Source organism: Oncorhynchus kisutch, linkage group LG18, assembly GCF_002021735.2.
Source record: "Oncorhynchus kisutch isolate 150728-3 linkage group LG18, Okis_V2, whole genome shotgun sequence".
NCBI classification, from domain to species: Eukaryota; Metazoa; Chordata; class Actinopteri; order Salmoniformes; family Salmonidae; genus Oncorhynchus; species Oncorhynchus kisutch.
This window is the reverse complement of record NC_034191.2, coordinates 47,284,338-47,309,932: the sequence shown is the minus strand read 5'-3', so window position 1 is coordinate 47,309,932 and position 25,595 is coordinate 47,284,338. Positions and strand designations below refer to the sequence as shown.

The 25,595-nt window shown below is 42.3% G+C and overlaps 1 protein-coding gene across 4 annotated transcripts in view; it reads right to left on the bottom strand.

The window, feature by feature from the left end:
• The window catches only part of LOC109908818 (dnaJ homolog subfamily C member 13), a 65,351-nt gene that overhangs the window by 34,052 nt on the left and 5,704 nt on the right, over positions 1-25,595 (bottom strand). For all 4 annotated transcript variants that reach the window (XM_020507532.2, XM_031796178.1, XM_031796179.1 and 1 more), the window contains exons 2-8: positions 23,217-23,297; positions 3,417-3,492; positions 3,079-3,228; positions 1,970-2,011; positions 724-924; positions 275-481; positions 10-105 (exon numbers count right to left, since the gene is read on the bottom strand). In XM_020507532.2, the coding sequence (XP_020363121.2) occupies positions 10-105; positions 275-481; positions 724-924; positions 1,970-2,011; positions 3,079-3,228; positions 3,417-3,492; positions 23,217-23,297 (853 nt within the window). The remainder of the gene's footprint in view (positions 1-9; positions 106-274; positions 482-723; positions 925-1,969; positions 2,012-3,078; positions 3,229-3,416; positions 3,493-23,216; positions 23,298-25,595) is intronic.

Below are 25,595 nucleotides of genomic sequence, written 5' to 3'. Positions count from 1 at the left end.
GCCACTCACCTCTCCAAAGGGCTTGATGGTGACTATGTTGTAGGAGGCTGGGTCTCTCTCCACCAGACATGTCTCTGTCAGGCACAGGATCCTCTTGATGGGCTCCTGCCAGGGACAAACAGTACAGGAGAAGTTAGTCTCAAGCTGATAAGGGCCAGTTGACTACAAAGCACATTTTTATCTCAATGTCCTAACAAAGTCAAAATCTCATAAAAAAAGGTAAACAGGTCAAATAAAAAGGAAGGAACGATGGTGATGGCAGTTAGATTCTGACCGAGTGGCGCGGGGAGACCTTCTGCACCACGAACTCTGCCAGGGAGGTGATGCACTCGTCTGAGCCGTACTTCCCAAGCCGGTCTGTCACAAAGTCCTCGAAGGTAAGCGGGTCCTTACGCAGCCGCAGAGTGATGCCGATGAAGTTAGCCGCGTGCTCAATGGCGCTTTTGATTATCTCGTCCCGATGCTCTGACGCAAACAGGTGCTGAGGGGGTTGGATGGGGCAGATAGAGAGAGGGATGGGGAGGTGGTGAGAGGGATGAGAGAGAAGAGAAAGAGGGATGGGAAGGTAGAGAGAGGGGGGTGAGGGAGAGTAATTAAAACAGTACGTGCGCGAGTCAGTCCTGGACAGTGGAATTTCTCAAGGGAATAAACACATTTGCACACAGACAATTAAACCTTTAGAGACTAAGAGGCACACCCCCCCCCCCCCCCCCAGGTACGTACCAGGCGGCTGAAGCCCCCATAGAGGATGCAGAAGCCCCCCTGGTAGTCGTTGAGCTCTGCAAAGCACTCCAAGGAGCGGTAGTCGTAGGAGCACACAACCCGGTTGGTCTGGGGGTCAATCTGGTCAATTCCCCCCGGGGTCACCTCCAGGCTCACTGATTTCCGTGTGTCGCTCCAGTGGTGCTTGTAACAGTTGTAGCGCTGACGGGACACACACACACACACACACACACGTTAACAAAGTGGACAAAACTGGTCATGGCATCACGGCATAATATAGCTCTGGTCCAGGGTGTTACGTGCAACTTGGGGAAGGCTCGGCGTCAGCAACCCACACATACAGTAACACCCCGGACCAGAGCTAGACATGATAACGCCTAGAGATCTATCAGACATTCAAACGCAAACCAAGCAATCAAATTGACAATGTCCGTTTTTTTTATCCCTCACAACTAATGGATATAGAAACTGAACCACTATAGAAGATCCTGGTTTACAAAAATAGGAAGATAAGGATGTCTGTGCCTGGCTGCCCTTTTAAAAACAGAATGTCCCAAAATGATACCCTATTCCCAATGTAGTGCACTACTTTTAACCAGGGCCTATAGCGGATAGGGTGCCATTTGAGACGTAACCATAGTGCTCCTCTTTGAAGAGATCACCAGGAAGTTGTATTGATATGTGCTGTAGATGAAAGTCACCCTTTAGGGGAGCAGGCGAGTGGCTGCTCTATTCCAACCTCTCTCTCCCAGGGAAATGGGATTGTGCTGATGGAGGGGAACACAGACAGAGGCTCCGTCCCAAATGGCACCCTATTCTCTATATAGTGCACTACTTTTAAACCAGTGCAAATGGCACTACATTGGGAATAGGGTACCATATTGGACGCAGTGTGAGACACTAAATAAAATCCTCAGGGTTCCTGACTGAGTCTGCTAGACCAGCTCAGTGCAGAGACATCCTATTATTATCGTCAACTCAGGAAGAACAACAACCAGAGGCTGCTCCACTCTGCCCTTCCTCCTCTTTGCTCTACTCAACATGGCCCTGGGGTGTGTGGGGGTGTTTGTTTTACTCGTCCCCCCCTCCTTTGATTTGTTCTTACCGACATTCATATTCTATTCTCCTCTATAGTGTGGTCATGCATTCTGTAAAAGAGCACTTCATTCTTACGGTTCTCCTTTCACTCGTTTGTTCAGGTCTTCATTCCCTCCCTCCTTTCGCAATTCCCTCCGTCAAGACTTACCCTGCCAGTGATCTTTCCCTCTGAGAAGTCTGTTCTGAATCTCTGCAGAGAGAAGGAGAGATCAGATTAAATATGTATTCACTGTAATCTGCGCCCGTATTCATAATACTTCTCAGTGCTGAATTTAGACCTGCTTTGTCTTCTACATCATAATGAAGAAGACTACGTGACACAGGGGCGCTGATCCTAGATCAGCACTATTAATGTATCCTGGATAGGTAGGAGATTGAGATATCACCCTTTGAATAAGTGTAATTACACATCAGAGATGAGTCAAGTCACTATGCTGGTCTAAAGCTTATTGAAATATCAAACTCAGAGTCTCTTACACCTTTTCAGGACAATGATTTCATGACAACGCATTTTGTTTTATGCATGGTGTGTGAGAAACAGCTCTGTCAAGGGACACGAGTGAGAGAATCTTAAGATTTTTGTTTTTGGACAATGAGCAATTTTGCAGCAATTATTTGTTGCCTTCCCTGCGATTTAGATCTGTTCTTGTGTGTGTGTGTGTGTGTGTGTGCGCGCGCATTCTTGATAACTTAATTGTGTTTAATGTATGTGATGGTGTTTCTAAAGCAACTTACAGTCAACCACTGTTGCTAATGTGTTGTAAGCATTTTCATGCAAAAATAATGGTTGAGGTGAGAGGTGGTGATTAAAGGGGCAATCTGTGATTCAAACAATGACAAAGCAGTCATCCCAGGTAGCCTAGTGGTTAAGAGTGCTGGGTCAGTAACAAAAAAGTAACAAACCCCAGGGGCTGACTAGGTGGAAAATCTGTTGATGTGCCCTTCAGCAAGACACTAAACCCCAATTGCTCCTGTAAAATCGCTCTGGATAAGAGTGTCTGCTAAATGAGTCAAATGTAATCCCACCACTTTTTGGGGTAAACAGCTGAGGGGTGGGGCTTAAGAAATGTAACCACTCAAATGTATAGATGGGGCTATGGACAGAAGTTACACATTGTTTACAATGAAATGGTTTTACAAACAATCGGCTAAAACAAGCTTATATTTTGGGTTCTGATGAGGGTTAAGGCATCTGAACTAAGCTCCTGTGGTATTTACAAGTTATATTCTTCCAGAACCAAGCATGTCTTCCCTCACCAGTGCCTCTGTGAGTAGCTCTGTCCTGTGCTCTGTGGAGAACTTGAGCGTTTCAGACTTCTTGCCGCTGCCCTTGCGGAATGTAAGGTTGAACTCGGTGCCCTGGCCCTTTCCCACCGGGGTGATGCCGCAGATATCCCCATACGGCCACTGCAGGGCACCACAGAAGAGACAGAGAAAGAGGCAAATATGTCACTGAGGCATGTCACATTCACTAAAGCAAAAAATTACAGATCATAGATTAGCATCCAAATGGTGACAAAGGATAGAGCGATCACAAGGATGTCACATGACTCAGACAGAGACCTAATTAAGGGTTTTAAAATGAGCCCACTGACCTGGTTTGTGACTTCGAGTGTGGCGGGGTTGTACGTGGTAATGCCATGAGTGCCCACGGAGAAGACTCGTTTGTACCTGGAATAGAGAGGAGGAAAGCTCAGTCAGTCAGATACCTACCCACACAACATCTGTTATACAAAGACTAACAGGACATTGCGAGGACTGGGTAGTAGCCTAGCGGTTAAGAGGTTGGGCCAGTAACCGAAAGATTGCTAGTTCGAATCCCTGAGCTGACTAGGTGAAATCTGTTGATGTGCCCTTGAGCAAGGCACTTAACCCTAATTGCGCCTGTAAGTAGCGTCTGCTAAATGACAACAAAAAAAAAACAATTGAGTTAAGGCATGGACACGTCGGTAGCATTTGCCGGCCAAGTGTACTTAGCACCTCTGAACACAGTGCCGGACGTACAGTGAGTTCCAAAAGTATTGGGACAGTGACACGGGGCTGAGATGAAAAATGAAATGAAAATACTATACTAATTTCTCACCATTACAATAACGGGAATAACAGAGGTGGGTATTTGGGGGGGGGGGGGGGGGGGGGGGGGGGGGTATGATGTCTGTGCGTCTAACTTTCTCACTCATCATTATTCACGATTATCCCTAATCATGGTAGCGTCCACATTTGTATTTATTATGGATTCCAAGGCAGCAACTACACTTCCTGAGGTCCAGCAAAATTAAGGCAGTAATACATGTGAAAAACATACTCAAAACAGATTTCACAACATATTAAGTGTGTGTGCACTCAGGCCTCTACTCTAGTACCACATGTATATGTGTACATGTGTGTATAGTGCATATGCTATTGTGTATTTGTATAGATGTGTATGGTTGTGTTGCTTCACAGTCCCCGCTGTTCAATAAGGTGTAATTTATCTGTTTTTTAAATCTAAATTTTACTCCTGGCATGAGTTACATGATGTGGAATAGAGTTCCATATAGTCATGGCTCTATGTAATGTAGTACTGTGCGCCTCCCATAGTCGGTTCTTGACTTGGGGACTGTGAAGAGACCACTTGTGGCATGTTTTGTAGGATATGCATGGTTGTCCGAGTTGTGTGCCAGTAGTTTAGACAGACAGCTTGGTGCATTAAAGAACACCCTCTGTGTTCTGTTAGACAGGTAACTCTATCCATAATATAGCAGGGGGTGTAGAGCCATAACAGACTATGATCAATAATGTCAAAAGCCGCACTAAAGTCTAACAAAACAGCCCCCACAACCTTTTCATCATCGATTTCTCTCAGCCAATCATCAGCACAGTAAATGCTGTGCTTTTTGAATTTATGTAGAGGTGTTTAGAAACATTCTATTGTTATTTACAATAGAAGTGACTCCGAAATTAAAAAATACATTATTTATCATTCATTTCTATTGGGCACATAACAATCTGAAACACAACCAAAACGAACAGCAAATGCATAGTCATCATTGCAGAGTCATTGTGTGCTATGAACATATGACCAAATACTTTTATACACAAGTGAATGTCCCAATACTTTTGGTCCCCTAAAATGGGGGTCTATGTACAAAAAGTGCTGTCTAAACTGTTCACCCGATATGGATGAAAATACCCTGAAATTAAAGCCGACAGCCTAAACTTGAACCCCATATTCATTCTACAGCCAAAACAACAAGTTAGCTCACTGTAATTTGCTAACCGAGTGCAAACCAATGTCGAAACAGCAGAAAATGTTGGCAGTCCGACACCTACCAGCAGTTGTTCCCTGAAAATAAACTGCGTCAAACGAACTCTGAACGAATGTCAGATAAAGGCAGACCGTCATTCAGTGTGATCTCTCCTGTAGGGGCAATCTATTCCCTACATAGTGCCCTACTTTTGACCAGAGCCCTACAGTATGTGACCTAGTCAAAAGTAGTGCACTATATAGGGAATAGGGTTCCATTTGCAACTTAAGGTAGCTCAACATTCAGTAAAGAAATTGACTGTGGAGTACTGCAGTGATGGTGGTGGACCTGAATGGCTTTGCTGCTGAATCCTAAGTGGTGGCATATCTGAAGTGACAGAGGTTAGACCAAGCACTGGCTCGGCTGGCGAATTCCATTAACATTGACGAATTGATGCAAAAAAAAATCCCAGTCAATGCTCCCGAAATAACTCTGGAGCAGGAAATAACCATAGTAGAAATAAAGAACTATTATGTCTGAGGAGTTCGACACTGGACAGAGTGAGATGAATCGACCAGGGAACTTGTATGTGCATCTCAAATGTCACCCTATTCCCTAGTGTATTAATTTTGACCAGAGCCCCTATAAAAAGGAATGTGCCATTTGTGAGGCAGACGATATATACTGTACCAAAATGGAGCGGAGCTCTAAACAACTGCTACCGTTTTGTCACTGGAACTGAATAATAAGCAGGGTTTAGCTAGCGAGTAACTTGCTGACACTGAGGGTGACCACAGTTGAGTTAATATAAAATCCCAGGGATGCGTGCTTGAGACCTATGAGAAATGTGACCGCCTGCCACATTCAAAGGGAGTCAAAAAGGGCAGCCACTGTAAAGCGATGACTGTGTGTTTATAAGTGTGTGACCGCATGTCGGGGAGGGGGGGGGGGGGGGGTCTGCTGATCTAACAGCCCAGTGCACCCTGCCCTAGCTACCTCAGAGTGGATGAAGACTTTCCTCTAGGCTGCACCCTTGATCGCTTTCCTCCACATAAGACCGAGGGGGAGACTAGGCTAGCTGGGCACGTCGCCACTCACACAAAGAGAGAGACACGAGGGCTAAAACTTAACTGACTTCCCTTCACTTCCCTACTAAGGCCTAAGATGAGTCCCAAATCACACCCTATCCCCTATATACAGTACTTCTGACCAGAGCCCTATGGACTAGAGGTTGACCTTTGATCCACGCCGAAGTGTGTCCAGATATCAGTGATAGAAATACAGGGGTAGAGTCTACGTTTGGGTGGAATCTACAGTCTCTGCATCCCTGTAGCAGAGTCTACCTCCATCTCAATCCTTATGCAAGCACATCGTTTCCTTTTCATCCTACCCTGAGCCAACTCCCACCCACCCTCGCAGCTCTAAGTGCAGGGCCCCTGCTCTGCTATGAGGGCACCCCTCTACATGGGGCCTTTGTCCTTGCTGCTCAGTGGCTGGGCCAGGCCTAGTCACACGACTTGTTAATTATTCATCCTCTGTGAACTGTACTCTCAAGGCAGATACAGGAACTCAACCAGCCTAGTCTAAGCACAGCCCAGCACATACTGTAGTAGCTAAGGCCAGGGGTTTTCCTGACCAGGACATACTCTGGGCCCGGGTTATAAACTAACTAGGGCACCCCAAGTTTTTTCCTGGGCAGGTCACATGGTCAGGAAATAAACTCTACATAGCCATAGCCTACATGGGTCAGGAGGTTATGAAAAGTAGAGGGCAGGGCTGGCTAGGCTGCTCCTCACATCAATAACAGCCATTATACAGGCATTCTCTCCACGACCTCAGAGTGCTTTACATCATCATAAAGGCACTGCTATCAAATTTCATACGAGTGTTATTGGAAGCAGTGGAACATTTAATTGGCAGGGGGTGATTTCCATGTAAAAAGCCCCATGAGCACCAACATGTGAAGTTCATAGAAGCATATGAAATTGGGTGTCAAATGAAAGCCAAGAGTCAATATTTGAGAAATTAATACAGATTTTGAAACAATTTTCCATCCTAAAAATGTGGAATAAGCAAAGGCTTTGATATCTGGTCAAACAGAAAAGGGGTCTTAGAAAACAATAACCAAAAAAAGTCTTAAGGTATTAGAAATACATCAAAAAACAATGTTGAAATAAAGATCCCTGCCAACTATATCACTTATATTTAGTCTGAGAAATGTAATGCCTTGAAATTCCATTACCAAAAACCCACATATCTTTAAAATATTTTCACATTTCTCAGAAGTAACAAGGTAGACATATATATATATATATATATATATATATATATATACACACACACGTTAGTGTTTTTACAGATAATAATTCATCAACAAAATTGGTAAGTGATTAAAACTCTAAATTCCGTCACCAAATCAGTAACAGGATTTCTGCAATTGAATTGGCTACAATGGGAAAAGAAAAGTAGAAGTAGAATATAGTTCAGTAGAGTATAGTACACAGTAGAGCACACGAGATTTGAGTACACTAACTCCACGTTCCAAACTTGTGAAACAGACGTCGATGATTGATTCAGATTTGGTCCTGTTTGGGGACAGAGTTCATTAAAATAAAAAGTATGTGTGTAGAATAATACCCAAATATACAAAAGGAGGATATTGCATATTTAGGATACATCACCATGAAGAGAATGATGTTCATATTTCATAAGTATGCATTTCTGTGTAGTATAGACCAGGGACACATGATTAAATTATGTTACCGCAATTCTGTTACTGGGTGCAAATCCACTTTACTTACTTACTCAATAAGCAAAACATATTTTTTTCAAAGGCAATGTGTCATGTCATAGCGGACACCCCATTATTTCTGCAGACATCATTGAATCTTAATTTGGAAACAGATAATTATTTTTAAATGGTTTTTTTTAAAGAAACACTTGGACACAAACTGCAGGAGATTTTTCCAAAGTCTGTTACCAAATTTAGAATCTGCACAGTTCTTCCAGTAAATGTGTTTTTGTCAAATGTTCAGTGTAAATTGTTAAAAGTAGTCCTTTGTGCATGGAGTTGTATGGTTCGTTAAACTTTTAAATCAATGGTTTTTGTTTGGCATACATTTTAATGAGGCACAGAGGCCTAATGCAAAGGAAGGCAGTGATAAGCACTAAGGCACTTGGGTATTTTGTCTACAGCTGGAAAAATCTATTATTGTCTACAGACAGCTAGGCTTTGGTACATGATGTACACACAAGCACACAGTGAAAGAGCCTTTCCATTGACTGAATCAAATTGTCTCTTCCCTCAACAATTCCTCAGTATTGTCTGGGACAGAGGAGGAAGGCAGTAGTGTGGGGGGGGTGTAAATGGAGGATGATGTTTCCAGGGAATAAGAGATTAAGGTTAAAAAGGGAGTTTATATGAAGAGAAAGCACAAGATGCAGTGTTAGCGATGCATACTACAGCCCTAACCACAGACACAGCAGGGTAAATCGATTTGAATTCTATCACTTCTTGAAAGCATCACTTACGATTTAAACTAAACTTTTCATACAGGTTTGCCCAAGAAGAAGTGGTCAGAAAGTGCCTTCAGGAAATTAAGGTGCTCAAAGTTGACCCATTTCGCATAATCTACGAGAGGTCGACCGATTATGATTTTTCAATGCCGATACAGATTATTGGAGGACCCCAAAAAAAAGCGTAAACTGATTAAATCGCCCGATGTAATTTTTTTATTTTATTTGTAATAATGACAATTACAACAATACTGAATTAACACTTTTAGTATAACTTAATCTAATACATCTATAAAATCAATTTAGCCTCAAATAATCAAATAATCAAAATGTTAAATTTGTTTAAATAATGCAAAAACAAAGTGTTGGAGAAGTAAAAGCGCAATATGTGCTATGTAAAGAAAGCTAATGTTTCAGTTCCTTGCTCAGAACATGAGAACATAAGAAAGCTAGTGGTTCCTTTTAACACAAGTCTTCAATATTCCCAGGTAACAAGTTATAGGTTGTAGTTATAGGACTATTTCTATCTATACCATTTGTATTTCATATACAGTGCCTTGCGAAAGTATTCGGCCCCCTTGAACTTTGCGACCTTTTGCCACATTGCAGGCTTCAAACAAAGACACAATCATGAAGTGGAACGACATTTATTGGATATTTCAAACTTTTTTAACAAATCAAAAACTGAAAAATTGGGCGTGCTAAATTATTCAGTACCCTTTACTTTCAGTGCAGCAAACTCTCTCCAGAAGTTCAGTGAGGATCTCTGAATGATCCAATGTTGACCTAAATGACTAATGATGATAAATACAATCCACCTGTGTGTAATCAAGTCTCCGTATAAATGCACCTGCACTGTGATAGTCTCAGAGGTCCGTTAAAAGCACAGAGAGCATCATGAAGAACAAGGAACACACCAGGCAGGTCCGAGATACTGTTGTGAAGAAGTTTAAAGCCGGATTTGGATACAAAAAGATTTCCCAAGCTTTAAACATCCCAAGGAGCACTGTGCAAGCGATAATATTGAAATGGAAGGAGTATCAGACCACTGCAAATCTACTTAGACCTGGCCGTCCCTCTAAACTTTCAGCTCATACAAGGAGAAGACTGATCAGAGATGCAGCCAAGAGGCCCATGATCACTCTGGATCTACAGCTGAGGTGGGAGACTCTGTCCATAGGACAACAATCAGTCGTATATTGCACAAATCTGGACTTTATGGAAGAGTGGCAAGAAGAAAGCCATTTCTTAAAGATATCCATAAAAAGTGTAGTTTAAAGTTTGCCACAAGCCACCTGGGAGACACACCAAACATGTGGAAGAAGGTGCTCTGGTCAGATGAAACCAAAATTGAACTTTTTGGCAACAATGCAAAACGTTATGTTTGGCGTAAAAGCAACACAGCTCATCACCCTGAACACAACATCCCCACTGTCAAACATGGTGGTGGCAGCATCATGGTTTGGGCCTGCTTTTCATCAGCAGGGACAGGGAAGATGGTTAAAATTGATGGGAAGATGGATGGAGCCAAATACAGGACCATTCTGGAAGAAAACCTGATGGAGTCTGCAAAAGACCTGAGACTGGGACGGAGATTTGTCTTCCAACAAGACAATGATCCAAAACATAAAGCAAAATCTACACTGGAATGGTTCAAAAATAAACATATCCAGGTGTTAGAATGGCCAAGTCAAAGTCCAGACCTGAATCCAATCGAGAATCTGTGGAAAGAACTGAAAACTGCTGTTCACAAATGCTCTCCATCCAACCTCACTGACGAGCTGTTTTGCAAGGAGGAATGGGAAAAAATGTCAGTCTCTCGATGTGCAAAACTGATAGAGACATACCAAGCGACTTACAGCTGTAATCGCAGCAAAAGGTGGTGCTACAAAGTATTAACTTAAGGGGGCAGAATAATTTTGCACGCCCAATTTTTCAGTTTTTGATTTGTTAAAAAAGTTTGAAATATCCAATAAATGTCGTTCCACTTCATGATTGTGTCCCACTTTGTTGATTCTTCACAAAAAAATACAGTTTTATAAATTTATGTTTGAAGCCTGAAATGTGGCAAAAGGTCGCAAAGTTCAAGGGGGCCGAATACTTTCGCAAGGCACTGTACCTCTGACTATTGGATGTTCTTATAGGCACTTTAGTATTGCCAGTGTAACAGTATAGCTTCCGTCCTTCTCTTCGCCCCTAACACACAGAAATACGAGCCTTAGGTCATTAATATTGTCAAATCCGGAAACTATCATTTCGAAAACAAGATTCTTTCAAGTGAAATACAGAACCGTTCCGTATTTTATCTTTTTTTATTTCACCTTTATTTAACCAGGTAGGCAAGTTGAGAACAAGACCTGGCCAAGATAAAGCAAAGCAGTTCGACACATACAACAACAAAGTTACACATGGATTAAAACAAACATACAGTAGAAACAATCCAGTATAAACAAGTCTATATGCGATGTGAGCAAATGAGGTGAGATAAGGGAGGTAAAGGCAAAAAAAGGCCATGGTGGCAAAGTAAATACAATATAGCAAGTAAAACACTGGAATGGTAGATTTGCAATGGAAGAATGTGCAAAGTAGAAATAAAAATAATGGGGTGCAAAGGAGCATAATTAATTAATTAAATATTAATAAAAATATATATTTTTGTAGTTCGTTCCAGTCATTGGCAGCAGAGAACTGGAAGGAGAGGCAGCCAAAGAAAGAATTGGTTTTGGGGGTGACTAGAGAGAGATACCTGCTGGAGCGTGTGCTACAGGTGGGAGATGCTATGGTGACCAGCGAGCTGAGATAAGGGGGGACTTTACCTAGCAGGGTCTTGTAGATGACATGGAGCCAGTGGGTTTGGCGACGAGTATGAAGCGAGGGCCAGCCAACGAGAGCGTACAGGTCGCAATGGTGGGTAGTATATGGGGCTTTGGTAACAAAACGGATTGCACTGTGATAGACTGCATCCAATTTGTTGAGTAAGGTATTGGAGGCTATTTTGTAAATGACATCGCCAAAGTCGAGGATTGGTAGGATGGTCAGTTTTACAAGGGTATGTTTGGCAGCATGAGTGAAGGATGCTTTGTTGCGAAATAGGAAGCCAATTCTAGATTTAACTTTGGATTGGAGATGTTTGATATGGGTCTGGAAGGAGAGTTTACAGTCTAACCAGACACCTAAGTATTTGTAGTTGTCCACGTATTCTAAGTCAGAGCCGTCCAGAGTAGTGATGTTGGACAGGCGGGTAGGTGCAGGTAGCGATCGGTTGAAGAGCATTCATTATATTTCTATATGTAATGTTCAGAATCAAAATGATTCACCTTGCTGAATATATGTTTCTCTTGTTTTATGTTTGTTTTATTGCTGTTATTGGTCTGTTTAATTGTGTCGTATGCTTAATCTAGTTCTGATCACATACGCTGTGCAGTTTTATAGTTTTACTTGTATTTAAGAGCAATTGGAGGCCACGGAAGGAGAGTTGTATGGCATTGAAGCTTGCCTGGAGGGTTGTTAACAGTGTCCAAAGAAGGGCCAGAAGTATACAGAATGGTGTCGTCTGCGTAGAGGTGGATCAGAGACTCACCAGCAGCAAGAGCGACCTCATTGATGTATACAGAGAAGAGAGTCGGTCCAAGAATTGAACCCTGTGGCACCCCCATAGAGACTGCCAGAGGTCCGGACAGCAGACCCTCCGATTTGACACACTGAACTCTATCAGAGAAGTAGTTGGTGAACCAGGCGAGGCAATCATTTGAGAAACCAAGGCTGTCGAGTCTGCCGATGAGGATGTGGTGATTGACAGAGTCGAAAGCCTTGGCCAGATCAATGAATACGGCTGCACAGTAATGTTTCTTATCGATGGCGGTTAAGATATCGTTTAGGACCTTGAGCGTGGCTGAGGTGCACCCATGACCAGCTCTGAAACCAGATTGCATAGCAGAGAAGGTATGGTGAGATTCGAAATGGTCGGTAATCTGTTTGTTGACTTGGCTTTCGAAGACCTTAGAAAGGCATGGTAGGATAGATATAGGTCTGTAGCAGTTTGGGTCAAGAGTGTCTCCCCCTTTGAAGAGGGGGATGACCGCAGCTGCTTTCCAATCTTTGGGAATCTCAGACGACACGAAAAAGAGGTTGAACAGGCTAGTAATAGGGGTGGCAACAATTTCGGCAGATCATTTTTGAAAGGGTCCAGATTGTCTAGCCCGGCTGATTTGTAGGGTCCAGATTTTGCAGCTCTTTCAGAACATCAGCTGAACGGATTTGGGAGAAGGAGAAATGGGGAAGGCTTGGGCGAGTTGCTGTGGGGGGTGCAGTGCTGTTGACCGGGGTAGGAGTAGCCAGGTGGAAAGCATGGCCAGCCGTAGAAAAATGCTTATTGAAATTCTCAATTATGGTAGATTTATCAGTGGTGACAGTGTTTCCCATCTTCAGTGCAGTGGGCAGCTGGGAGGTGTTCTTATTCTCCATGGACTTTACAGTGTCCCAGAACTTTTTTGAGTTAGTGTTGCAGGAAGCAAATTTCTGCTTGAAAAAGCTAGCCTTGGCTTTTCTAACTGCCTGTGTATAATGGCTTCTAGATTCCCTTAACAGCTGCATATCACGGGGGCTGTCCGATGCTAATGCAGAACGCCATAGGATGTTTTTGTGTTGATTAAGGGCAGTCAGGTCTGGGGAGAACCAAGGGCTATAACTGTTCCTGGTTCTAAATTTCTTGAATGGGGCATGCTTATTTAAGATGGTTAGGAAGGCATTTAAAAAAAATATCCAGTCATCCTCTACAGACGGGATGAGATCAATATCCTTCCAGGATACCCCGGCCAGGTCGATTAGAAAGGCCTGCTCGCTGAAGTGTTTCAGGGAGCGTTTTACAGTGATCTAACGGGTGGCATCCATCAGTCTAAATATTCCTGTTACATTGCACAACCTTCAATGTTATGTCATAATTACGTAACATTCTGGCAAATTAGGCGGCCCAAATTGTTGCATATACCCTGACTCTGCATGCAATGAACGCAAGAGAAGTGACACAATTTCACCTGGTTAATATTACCTGCTAACCTGGATTTCTTTTAGCTAAATATGCAGGTTTAAAAATGTATACTTGTGTATTGATTTTAAGAAAAGCATTGATGTTTATGGTTAGGTACATTCGTGCAACGATTGTGCTTTTTTCCCAAATGCGATTTTGTTAAATCATCCCCCGTTTGGCGAATATGGCTGTTTTTGTTAGGAATAAATAGTCTTCACACAGTTCGCAACGAGCCAAGTGGCCCAAACTGCTGCATATACCCTGACTGTTGCACAGAACGCAAGAGAAGTGACACCATTTCCCTAGTTAAAAGAAATTCATGTTAGCAGGTAATATTAACTAAATATGCAGGTTTAAAAATATATACTTTTGTATTGATTTTAAGAAAGGCGTTGATGTTTATGGTTAGGTACACAAGCGAATGCGCTTGTGATTCTTGCGTAAGTGGTAAAAGAGGTGAGAGGTGTTTGAGCCTGTTGTTGGGACTGGCTTGCAGCATATTTTGCAGAGGACGTTTTTCTGGTCAGTGTCAGACTTCATACCCAAACCACATCCATGCTACCGTCACATTCACTCTCCATGTTTGTGTGGAGGAACGCAAAGCGTCGTCCAATTGATGAAAAATATTGCCGTAAAGAGTGATTTGTACAACAATGAAATAAACGATAGAGCATAATGTGAAAGATAGAAAAATGTGTATAGTCACACGATATATATAGTCATATCGCCCAGCCCCATCTTTAATTATGCAGACCGACGGATTAAAAGTAATTTGACATTGTAATACTTCTGACTGCCAACTTTCTAGCTCTGCCCACAACTTCCGGACTTCATAGCATTCCCAGAAAGCATTCATTATTTAGTCATTATTAGTTTTACACTTGAGATATGACTCTGCCGTGGGGCTGTAGAATGTGAATTTTGTCTTTGTAGAATACATTTTATACATTAATTTATACATTTCCGTTAACTGTAATTTCATCAGTTACACTCCAACTTTCCCCTTATCTTGTGCCAGTATCAGTTATTTGTAATTCTTAGTTCCAATAGTTTATATTTTTTTCTAAGAGACTGTCAGTTGGATATGCTCTGTGCAAGGTTTTGTCAAATGAACATCCTTTTCTGACACACAATATTCCCTCAAGGTTGCTCTGATATCAAATTGAAATTGTGATATCTTTTTAGATATCAAGTTTTCATAACAATTGGTAATCAGCATTTTTGGACACCGATCATGGCCGATTACATTGCACTCCACGAGGAGACTGCGTGGTAGGCTGACTATCTGTTATGCGAGTGAAGCAAGGAGCCAAGGTAAGGTGCTAGCTAGCATTAAATGTATCTTAACATAATCACTAATCATGGTTGATGATCGGGCAGGTCCTCACCAGACATCACCGGAAACATCGCCTATGGGCACAAACCCACCGTCGCTGGACCAAACAGGATGGACAAAAAGTGCTCTTCACTGACGAGTCGCGGGTTGTCTCACTAGGGGTGATGGTCGGATTCGTGTTTATTGTCGAAGGAATTAGCGATTTGGAGGGTCTTATGTTCATACAAATATTTACAGATGTTAAGTTTGCTGAAAATAAATGCAGTTGACAGTGAGAGGACGTTTATTTTTTTGCTGAGTTCAGTATATATATATATATATATATTTTAGGCCTATATTTATTTGGTTTGCAACTATATTTGAAGAGTTCTCCATTTACCTTTAGATTTTATACATTATTTTATATTTTGCTAAATGCTTAAATGTGCAAAAATATTCTAAATAAAAGGAGAAATAATCAAATATGAGTAAGTACCTTTTATTTGTTGAGTATAATTCAAAATGTAATGTAAAAAAAAATAGGCATTCACATGTGGTCATCATGCTGTGTGCTATATATCATTATATGATATGACCTATTGGGATATGAGATTTTGGCCATATCTCCCAGCCCTAATTCAAGACATGGCATATGGGAGTGTAGTGAGATACCCAATGGCCTGGACGATTCTCTTCTCATAACTAATCTTGAAAAAACGTATATTAAAAAATGCGGAAAATCAATCAATCCGCCATCATTAACACAATGTAAAAAATCAAATGATTTATTATTGAAATAGCATGAGACTGAGAAAACCCTGTTTGTAAGCTTTTACATTATATCGCATTTCAAACATTTATCTTTTCAAGTGAGAAAAACATGGATGTCTCATGTTATGGTGGGGTCTCTCTTGAATATGTTAGGTATTCCGGTCAAAAAAGACAATGAGAGGCCTCCCAGGTGGCGCAGTGGTTAAGGGCGCTGTACTGCAGCGCCAGCAGAGACTCTGGGTTCGCCCCAGGCTGTGTCGTAACCGGCCGCGACAGGGAGGTCAGTAGGGCAACGCACAATTGGCCTAGCGTCGCCCGGGTTAGGGAGGGTTTGGCCGGTAGGGAAATCCTTGTCTCATCGCGCACCAGCAACTCCAGTGGCGGACTGGGCGCAGTGCGCGCTCCAACTCCCGTACAGGCTCGGGAGAGACAAAGGTTGAAAGTCATGCGTCCTCCGATACACAACCCAACCAAGCCGCACTGCTTCAATGTGTCGGAGGAAACACCGTGCACCTGGCAACCTTGGTTAGCGCTGAGACAAGATCGTAGCTAATAAAAACAAATTGGATACTACGAAATTGGGGAGAAAAAGGGGTAAAAATGTCAAAAAACGAGTACTTATACAATGGGCAAATATGCATTGAAGATTTCGTTCAAATCTAAAGCGATGCTGTCAAAAAGTGATTGAATTCAAATGAATTTACCCAGCAGAAAAGCCTGTGAGAAACGGACTACCTCTTCATTCATCTATAGGCTACCTGTTAAACTCTTCCCTCCTCCGCACTGTGCAAACTTTGGGGTTTTGCTTCCCTTTACCAATTTCAGAATAATGAATCACATTAAGTACCTTCCTTCTTGAGTCTACTGGAAAGCTTGGTACAACTGCCTCTCTTGTGCAGGTCAAACACAAACCCCACATCTCAAATGGTAAAATCAAGCCTAAACTAATCCAAATCATTAGGCTAGATGTAGCAATGTGCAACACGCCAAACATATAGCCAGCATGCTAATGCTAGGCAAATCCAATAGCCCTCTAAACAAAACTGAAACGGACAAATCGCAGCTCGACATTCAGGACTGCCGAGCTCACCCGGCAACATCTGCCGAGCTCACCCGCCAGTTAATCAAGCCTTCATACGGCTGGCCCGCTTTGGTCAGTACATTTTCAAACTCAAAAACAGAAAAATAATATTCTTATTTATCCTTCCCAATCTTCCCATCGGAAGGTGCTTCGACGCCTGCATTGCTTGCGGTTTGGGGTTTTAGGCTGGGTTTCTGTACAGCACTTTGAGATATCAGCTGATTGAAGAAGGGCTATATAAATAAATGTGATTTGATTTGATCTACCAGCATTCGGTTTCCAAGTGGAGGCAAGAATGTCAAAGCCTTCCCTCTGTCTCGAGTGAGCCCCACCACAGTAGGCTGTGTCATGGATACTCACGCCAGAACTATCTCAGTTGAGGAAGCCCATCAATTCAGAAATGAACATCGGCACGTGCATTCAAAAGTCCTCCATCTGCTTTTCAGTCTCCTGTCATATTAGACACAGCGATCTCATTACTAGCAAAGAAAGGTTTACGTAGGCCTACACTATGGAGCCACTTGCTTGTAAAGAAGTGAACATTATTTAGGCTACACAAATAATGTCTGCAATGTTTATTTGTTCCCTTTATGTTTCGCTATTTTAACATAGTTGGCAATGACAATATAAGTTACCTTTTAGGTTTGTATCATTTTCATTTAGATATAATTTACCACACAACATTGATTTTGAGATATGAAGAAGTTATTATAAATTAAATGAAACTGTTTCACGAAAATGTGCGTGTGAAAACCATAACTTGCACGCAGATAGGTAGAAATGGTAAGATAAACTGGCATTCCACATGAGAAAAGGTTGCAGACTCCTTGTGTAGCCTATTACCCTAAGCTTCAGGAGAGTAATTGCACAATCTGCGAAAGCCAGCAGGAGGAGAATAGTTGGGTCAGGTTACGTTCTTTTTCTTCTGGTTATCTAGATCTCTGGCTCCTTCTTGTGGCATTTGTGTCTTATTAAATCGAACAGTAAGCTTAAATATTGCAGCTGCCAGGCTCTACGGGGGGCTTGGGCCTGCCCAATATTAGGTTTTATCAGTGGTGTGCCCACCTATGTTATATTTCTGACTGGATCACAAATGATGACTGCAATAATCCAATTACACTTAACACACTCAAAGTAACCTCTGCTCTCACCCTGATTCTTAACCCAGATTTTGTACCAGGATTGTTGGATGCTGGCTTTAACATTTGGTTTGATAAGGGCATAGCTAGACTAAATTATTTATTCGCTTTAGATTTTGTCATTTGAGAAGATGGTTGAGAAATATCAACTCCCAAAGCAGGACATTTTCTGCGTTCTACAAATAAGACATATTTTGAAGAGCACATCCTTGATTTGCAACCCTGATGTGCAGTTGAAGTCAGAAGTTTACATACACCGTAGCCAAATACACTGAAACTCAGTTTCACAATTACTGTCATTTAATCCTAGTAAAAATTACCTGTTTTAGGTCAGTTAAGATCACCACTTTATTTTAAGAATGTGAAATGTCAGAATAATAGTAGAGAATGATTTATTTCAGCTTTGAACTCTTTCATCACACTCCCAGTGGGTCAGAAGTTTACATACACTCAATTAGTATTTGGTAGCATTGCCTTTAAATTGTTGAACTTGGGTCAAACGTTTTTGGTAGCCTTCCACAAGCTTCCCGCAATAAGTTGGGTGAATTTTGGCCCATTCCTCCTGACAGAGCTGGTGTAACTGAGTCAGGTTTGTAGGCCTCCTTGCCCGCACAAGCTTTTTCAGTTCTGCCCTCACATTTTCTATAGGATTGGGGTCAGGGATTTGTGATGGCCCCCCCTATACCTTGACTTTGTTGTCCTTAAGCCATTTTGCCACAACTTCAGAAGTATGCTTGGGGTCATTATCCACTTGGAAGACCCATTTGCGACCAAGCTTTAACTTTCTGACTGATGTCTTGAGATGTTGCTTCAATATATCCACATACATTTCCTCCATCTTGATGCCATCTATTAAGTAGGTTCAACTCTAGGAGACAGAACGCATCTCCTTCCTGAGCGGTATGATGGCTGTGTGGTCCCATGGTGTTTATACTTGTGTACCATTGTTTGTACAGATGAACGTGGTACCTTCAGGCGTTTGGAAATTGCTCCCAATTATGAATCAGACTTGTGGAGGGCAAACTTTTTTTTCTGAGGTCTTGGCTGATTTCTTTTGATTTCCCCATGATGTCAAGCAAAGAGGCACTGAGTTTGAAGGTAGGCCCTGAAATACATCCACAGGTACACCTCCAATCGACTCAAATTATGTCAATTAGCCTATCAGAAGCTTCTAAAGCATTGACATAATTTTCTGGAATTTTCCAAGCTGTTTAAAGGCACAGTCAACTTAGTGTATGTAAACAATTAACCAACATGGCTACCACAGCAACACGCCATCCCATCTGGTTTGGGCTTAGTGGGACTATCATTTGTTTTTCAACAGGACAATGACCCAACGCACCATCAGGCTGTTTACACAGCCAACAAGTGCTCAGCATATGTGGGAACTCCTTCAAGACTATTGGAAAATCATTCCAGGTGAAGCTGGTTGAGAGAATGCCAAGAGTGTGCAAAGCTGTCTTCAAGGCAAAGGGTGGCTATGTGAAGAAGCTCAAATATAAACACGTTTGGTTACTTCATGATTCCATGTGTGTTATTTCATAGTTTTGATGTCTTCACTATTATTCTACAATGTACAAAATAGTAAAAATAAAAGCCCTTGAATGAGAAGGTGTTTGAAAACTTTTGACTGGCATTGGGGTGGAGCTGAGAAAGCCGCAAGGGATCTTGTTCCGGCCATATGCTCCACAGGGAGCGAAGAGGAGAAACATTAGGTAATAAACCAAACCTTCTTTCTTGGCCTCCCAGTCAAAGCCCTAGCCTGACTAAATGACTTTCCACTCCAAACACATCACCACAGGTCCCTGCAGGACACATCAAGAGGCATTAGCAGGAAGCAGCCCTCAACCCTCCCCTTCCTGTGGCCATAGCTAATCTGCTCTTTAGCACTGCTGCTATAGTTACCTCAGTCAATGGCTGCCTTAATAGGACAAAGCCATTTAGGAAGCACGTATCAGTAATGTAATCCTGTTGTCTAATGCCCAATGCCTCAGGTATCACTTCTATTGAAGCCTACCAGAGAAACAGGATGGGACCAGTTTGTTTAGTAACATTTGTATGCCCTTTCCAAGGTATAGAAGAAGCCATTGATTCATGAACTCATTGCTACCATTCAGCTGTATTTATGAACCTTATCTTAGAGCTAGGGCTGGGTGGTATACTGTATTTTCCTATATACCGGTATTGATGCTTTACATTCTATAACGTTATGTTGGTTAAATGTAATACATCACTTCGGTTTTTATAGTTTATCCCATTTGCTACTTGTCGTCTCTGTTCCTCTCCTCTTGCATGCCACTTCTCCATGCGCTTCCCACACCAAGCCCTAACCCCTATCACTTGCCGTGCTGTTCACTCAGCAACAAGATAGTGACAACAATGCTGATTCTTACTATGCTTCTTAATATAAAGCCACAAGTGTTCCATAATTACACTATCTGCAAACAGTTTATATTTTGTTTTATTTTGTTTGTGGAAGTATATCTTTCTAAATCAGAGAGTAATAGGCGAAGCATGAATATTAAGCTAGCGCTAATTACCTACACTGAACAAAAATATAAAACGCAATAATGTTAACTATTTTACTGAGTTAGAGTTCAGTTCATATAAGAAATCAGTCAATTAAAATAAATAAATTAGGCACTAATCCATGGATTTCACATGACTGGGCAGGGGCACGGCCATGGGCGGGCTGGGCATAGGCCCACCCACTTGGGAGCCAGGCCCAACCAATCGGGAGCTCGGATCAGCCAATGAGAATGAGTTCTCCCCCCAAAAACTGCTTTATTACAGACAGAAATACTCCTCAGTTTCATCAGCTGTCCAGGTGGCTGGTCTCGCAGATGAAGAAGCCGGATGTGGAGGTCCTGGGCTGGCATGGTTAGCAGATGTTAGTGCGAGTGTAGCGAAATGCTTGTGCTTCTAGTTCCGACAATGCAGTAATAACCAACAAGTAATCTAGCTACCTTTGACTATTGGATGTTCTTATAGGCACTTTAGTATTGCCAGTGTAACAGTATAGCTTCCGTCCCTCTCCTCACCCCTGCCTGGGCTTGAACCAGGAACACATCGACAACAGCCACCCTTGAAGCAGCATTAACTATGCAGAGCAAGGCAAACAACTACTCCAAGTCTCAGAGCGAGTGACATTTGAAACGCTATTAGCGAGCACCCCGCTAACTAGCTAAGCCATTTCACATCAGTTACACCAGCCTAATCTCGGGAGTTGATAGGCTTGAAGTCATAAACAGCTCAATGCTTGAAGCACAGCGAAGAGCTGCTGGCAAAACGCACGAAAGTGCTGTTTGAATGAATGCTTACAAGCCTGCTCGTGCCTACCGTCGCTCAGTCAGACTGCTCTATCAAATAATAGGCTTAATTATAACATACCACACAGAAATACGAGCCTTAGGTCATTAATATGGTCGAATCCGGAAACTATCATCTCGAAAACAAGACGTGTATTCTTTCAGTGAAATACGGAACCGTTCTGTATTTTATCTAACGGGTGGCATCCATAAGTCTAAATATTCCTGTTACATTGCACAACCTTCAATGTTATGTTATTTTTTTAAATTTATTTAACTAGGCAAGTCAGTTAAGAACAAAGTCTTATTTTCAATGACGGCCTAGGAACAGTGGGTTAACTGCCTGTTCAGGGGCAGAACGACAGATTTGTACCTTGTCAGCTCGGGGGTTTGAACTTGCAACCTTCCGGTTACTAGTCCAACTCTCTAACCACTAGGCTACCCTGTGGTTAGAGAGAGAATTCTGGCAAATGCGGCAGGCCAAACTGTTGCATATACACTGACTGTGTGTGCAATGAACGCAAGAGAAGTGACACAATTTCACCTGGTTAATATTGCCTGCTAACCTGAATTTCTTTTAGCTAAATATGCAGGTTTAAAAATATATACTTCTGTGTATCGATTTTAAGAAAGGCATTGATGTTTATGGTTAGGTACACGTTGGCGCAACGACAGGCCTTTTTCGCGAATGCGCACCGCATCGATTATATGCAACGCAGGACACGCTAGATAAACTAGTAATATCATCAACCATGTGTAGTTATAAACTAGTGATTATGATTGATTGATTGTTTTTTATAAGATAAGTTTAATGCTAGCTAGCAACTTACGCGAATGCAGTAAGAAGCCAAGGTAACAGGCAGGTTCCTCGTGGGGCAGGTGGTTAGAGCGTTGGACCGTGAAGGTTGCCAGATTGAATGCCTGAGCTTACAAGGTAAAAATCTGTCGTTCTGCCCCTGAACAAGGCAGTTAACCCACCCTTCCTAGGCCGTCATTGAAATAAGTCTTAACGGACTTGCCTAGTTAAATAAAAGGTGTTTTAAAAAAATTACAAATGAAAATCGGCGTCCAAAAATACCGATTTCTGATTGTTAAGAAAACTTGAAATCGGCCCCAATTAAAAAAAAATAAATCGGCCACTCCGATTAAATCGGTCGACCTCTACTTGAAATGTTTGTACCGGGCAGATGGCAGACAGCGTGTGTGGCGTTGTGTGGGCGAGCGGTTTGCTGATGTCAACGATGTGAACAGAATGCCTCATGGTGGCGTTGGGGTTATGGTAGGCAGGCATAAGCTATGGACAACGAACACGATTGCATTTTATCAATGGCAATTTGAATGCACAGAGATACCGTGACGAGATCCTGAGGCCCATTGTCGTGCCATTCATACACCGCCATCACATGATAATACATGGCCCCATGTCGCAAGGATCTGTACACAGTTCATGGAAGCTGAAAATGTCCCAGTTCTTCCATGGCCTGCATACTCACCAGACATGTCACCCATTGAGCATTTTTGGGATGTTCTGGATCGACAGCATGTTCCAGTTCCCGCCAATATCCAGCCACTTCACACAGCCATTGAAGAGAAGTGGGACAGCATTCCACAGGCCACAATCAACAGCCTGATCAACTTTATGCGAAGGAGATGAGGAAAATGGTGGTCACACCAGATACTGACTGGTTCTGATCCACGCCCATACATTTTAAAAAACAAAGGTATCTGTGACCAACATATCTGTATTCCCAGTCATGTGAAATCCATAGTTTAGGGCCTACTGAATTTTTTGCAATTTGACTGGTTCCTTATATGAACTGTAAAATCTTTGAAATTGCTGCATGTTGCATTTATAGTTGTGGTGCTAGACAAGTGCAGTAGTAGTTACAGCACATGGAGTAAGTACCTAACTCAGCCTAGCAGACCAGCTCCAAGGACAGAGAAAATCGGTCATTCAACCAATTAAATCCTATCGTGGAAAGGAACATTAGAATATGAGGTGCGCCTCTTACTTTCCCCTCCAGGAGTGTTTGGTGGTGTAGAAACAGGCCAAGTCTTTGTTGTCTTTGATGACATTCATCTTCTGGCAAGATCTGCAATACAGGAGAACAAGGTCAAGGGAGACACACAAAGGGATGATGAAATAGGCTTTTTAGAGTCTTGCTTTAGTGTCACTTCAATGAGTACATACAGGTGGCAATGGACGCCAGGCAACGTTAATTTAAGCAAATGGCAGAAAGCATAGACTGGCCTACGGTCTGCAAATTCAACTACGCGTGAAGAGCACAGGTCAATGGGAGGGAGGGATTCGCGTCCTATTGCTATCTAAAGTAGTCATGTGAGTTGGGAGCAGAGAAGAGTCAGCTGGATAACCAAAAGCTAGTTATATTGAGAAGTTACACAGGACCACCCTGACCTTAAAGACATTAATGCACATTATTATGGTCCAAAAATACTGCCACACACAATTCACACTGTTGGATCATATTCTACACCTCACATCGAAATGCTTGTTGACACTGTGCTGGCTGGGAGAGTCCTGTGACCGTTGCGTCGCTGGCAAACTCTGTGGCACTAAACAAACTAAACAGAAAATGAGAGTCAAATTGACAACAGACAGAGGTGATACTCTGACTGATAGATACTGTCTCAACAGCAGTCACAGCAACAAACAAAACAAAAAGCAGCCTTTGAGCCAATCAGATCAGCATACAAAGAGAATGTGTTGGTCATCTTCACAAAAAAATTAAGCCGGACACCATTGCCACGTTGCATGCACAAGCGTGCTGCTTTTTGTTTTGTTTGTTGCTGTGACTGCTGTTGAGACAGTATCTATCAGTCAGAGAGTATCAACTCTTGTCTGTTGCATGTCATTCAATCATTTCATCCCAACTGCTCATGCACGTCAACGGACTTCTGCGTAGTCAGGCTCTAAAAAAATAACTTGGTTCTATTTGAGATGCTTGACGCTCTGAAAGTACCGCCTCTCCCATCTACTAATTGGTTTTCACAGGCATACTAAGATGAGCGAGGAGAGATTAATCAAAGAAAACTAACTAGGTTTCCCATGTTATCTGTGGATTAATTGTTGGGAGTAGAGAACACACGATTTTGTATGACTCAAAATGGGTGAAAATTCTACAAAGATCCAGCTAAAAAGATATACTTCAGTACTTGTGTTGAGAATACTAGACCTATGTGGATTGTAACTAAGCTATCATGCACACACCACCGAAATCACAGAAAGTCACTAGATAAAAAACAGCAACTAGTAGTAACTAGTAAACAGACAGAGACCAACAGACAAACAAATAGTACAGTACAGTGAGACAGTATCAGTAGACTAGTAGTAAATTGTGCCCAGAGAGCAGTAGTAACCTCTCACTCTTGGTTGCTGCGCTGTCAGTGTTATACAGAGGGAACCGGTTTCAGCCCTCTGCCCAGAACCTGGAAATAAATGACTGCTCTTTTCCTTCCTCTCCATGTCAGCCTGCAGCAAGGGGCAGCGAAATAAGTCAAGTTTGCCCCCAAGAGATAAGTTGAATCCTTCTTCAATGGTAAGATTAAATCACAGAGAAGTATATCATACAAAGTTCCAAGGCAACATATATGATGGGTGCTGTTCACTCTGAATCACCACTAACACATACTGTAACAAATCAGAAAGGAGCTAGCTGACTAATCCTGAAGTCAGTCATCAATCTTCCTCTGAAAGAGAACCAGAGTTAAAACCATTAAGCCAAAAGGAACATTTCTGAATCTGAGCACATTTTTTTTAATGCATCAAACCCTTCCCCCTAATGAATTTAATCAAGCGCACACAGGTGGAATTAAACAATAGGGACCGACGTTTGCAATGGGCATTGAGGTTACCACGTGCTCTGCACTCCTCTCAAAGGCCATGCAGTTTAATTTTGTAACTATGATGAGGGGTATAAAAAGCCAGCCCAGATTCCTGGATGTAGTCAGGTGAGATGGACCTTCCCAGCGTTTCCTGTGGTTCAAGCTTGGGCGATATATCATTTACACCATATACCCTCACGGTGGCTGCGGGCTACGCCACTGCTTAGAACTAAAAGAAATCTAAGATGCATCAAATAAATGATATTCAGCTCAGGGCTCCATCTATGAATTTGGTTCACCAACTTACTAGCTAAGTGGCTAGATGTCAAGATCAAGCTTCATGGTTACAGCAGACATTCAATCCCCTCCTAGAGAGAGAGCGAGAGTGAGCAAGTATGTCATAAGTATATGGACACCTGCTCATCGAACATCTCATTCCAAAATCATGGCCATTAATCTGGAGTTGGTCCCCCATTTGCTGAAATAACAACCTCTCCTCTTCTGGGAAGGCTTTCCACTAGATGTTGGAACATTGCTACGGGGACTTG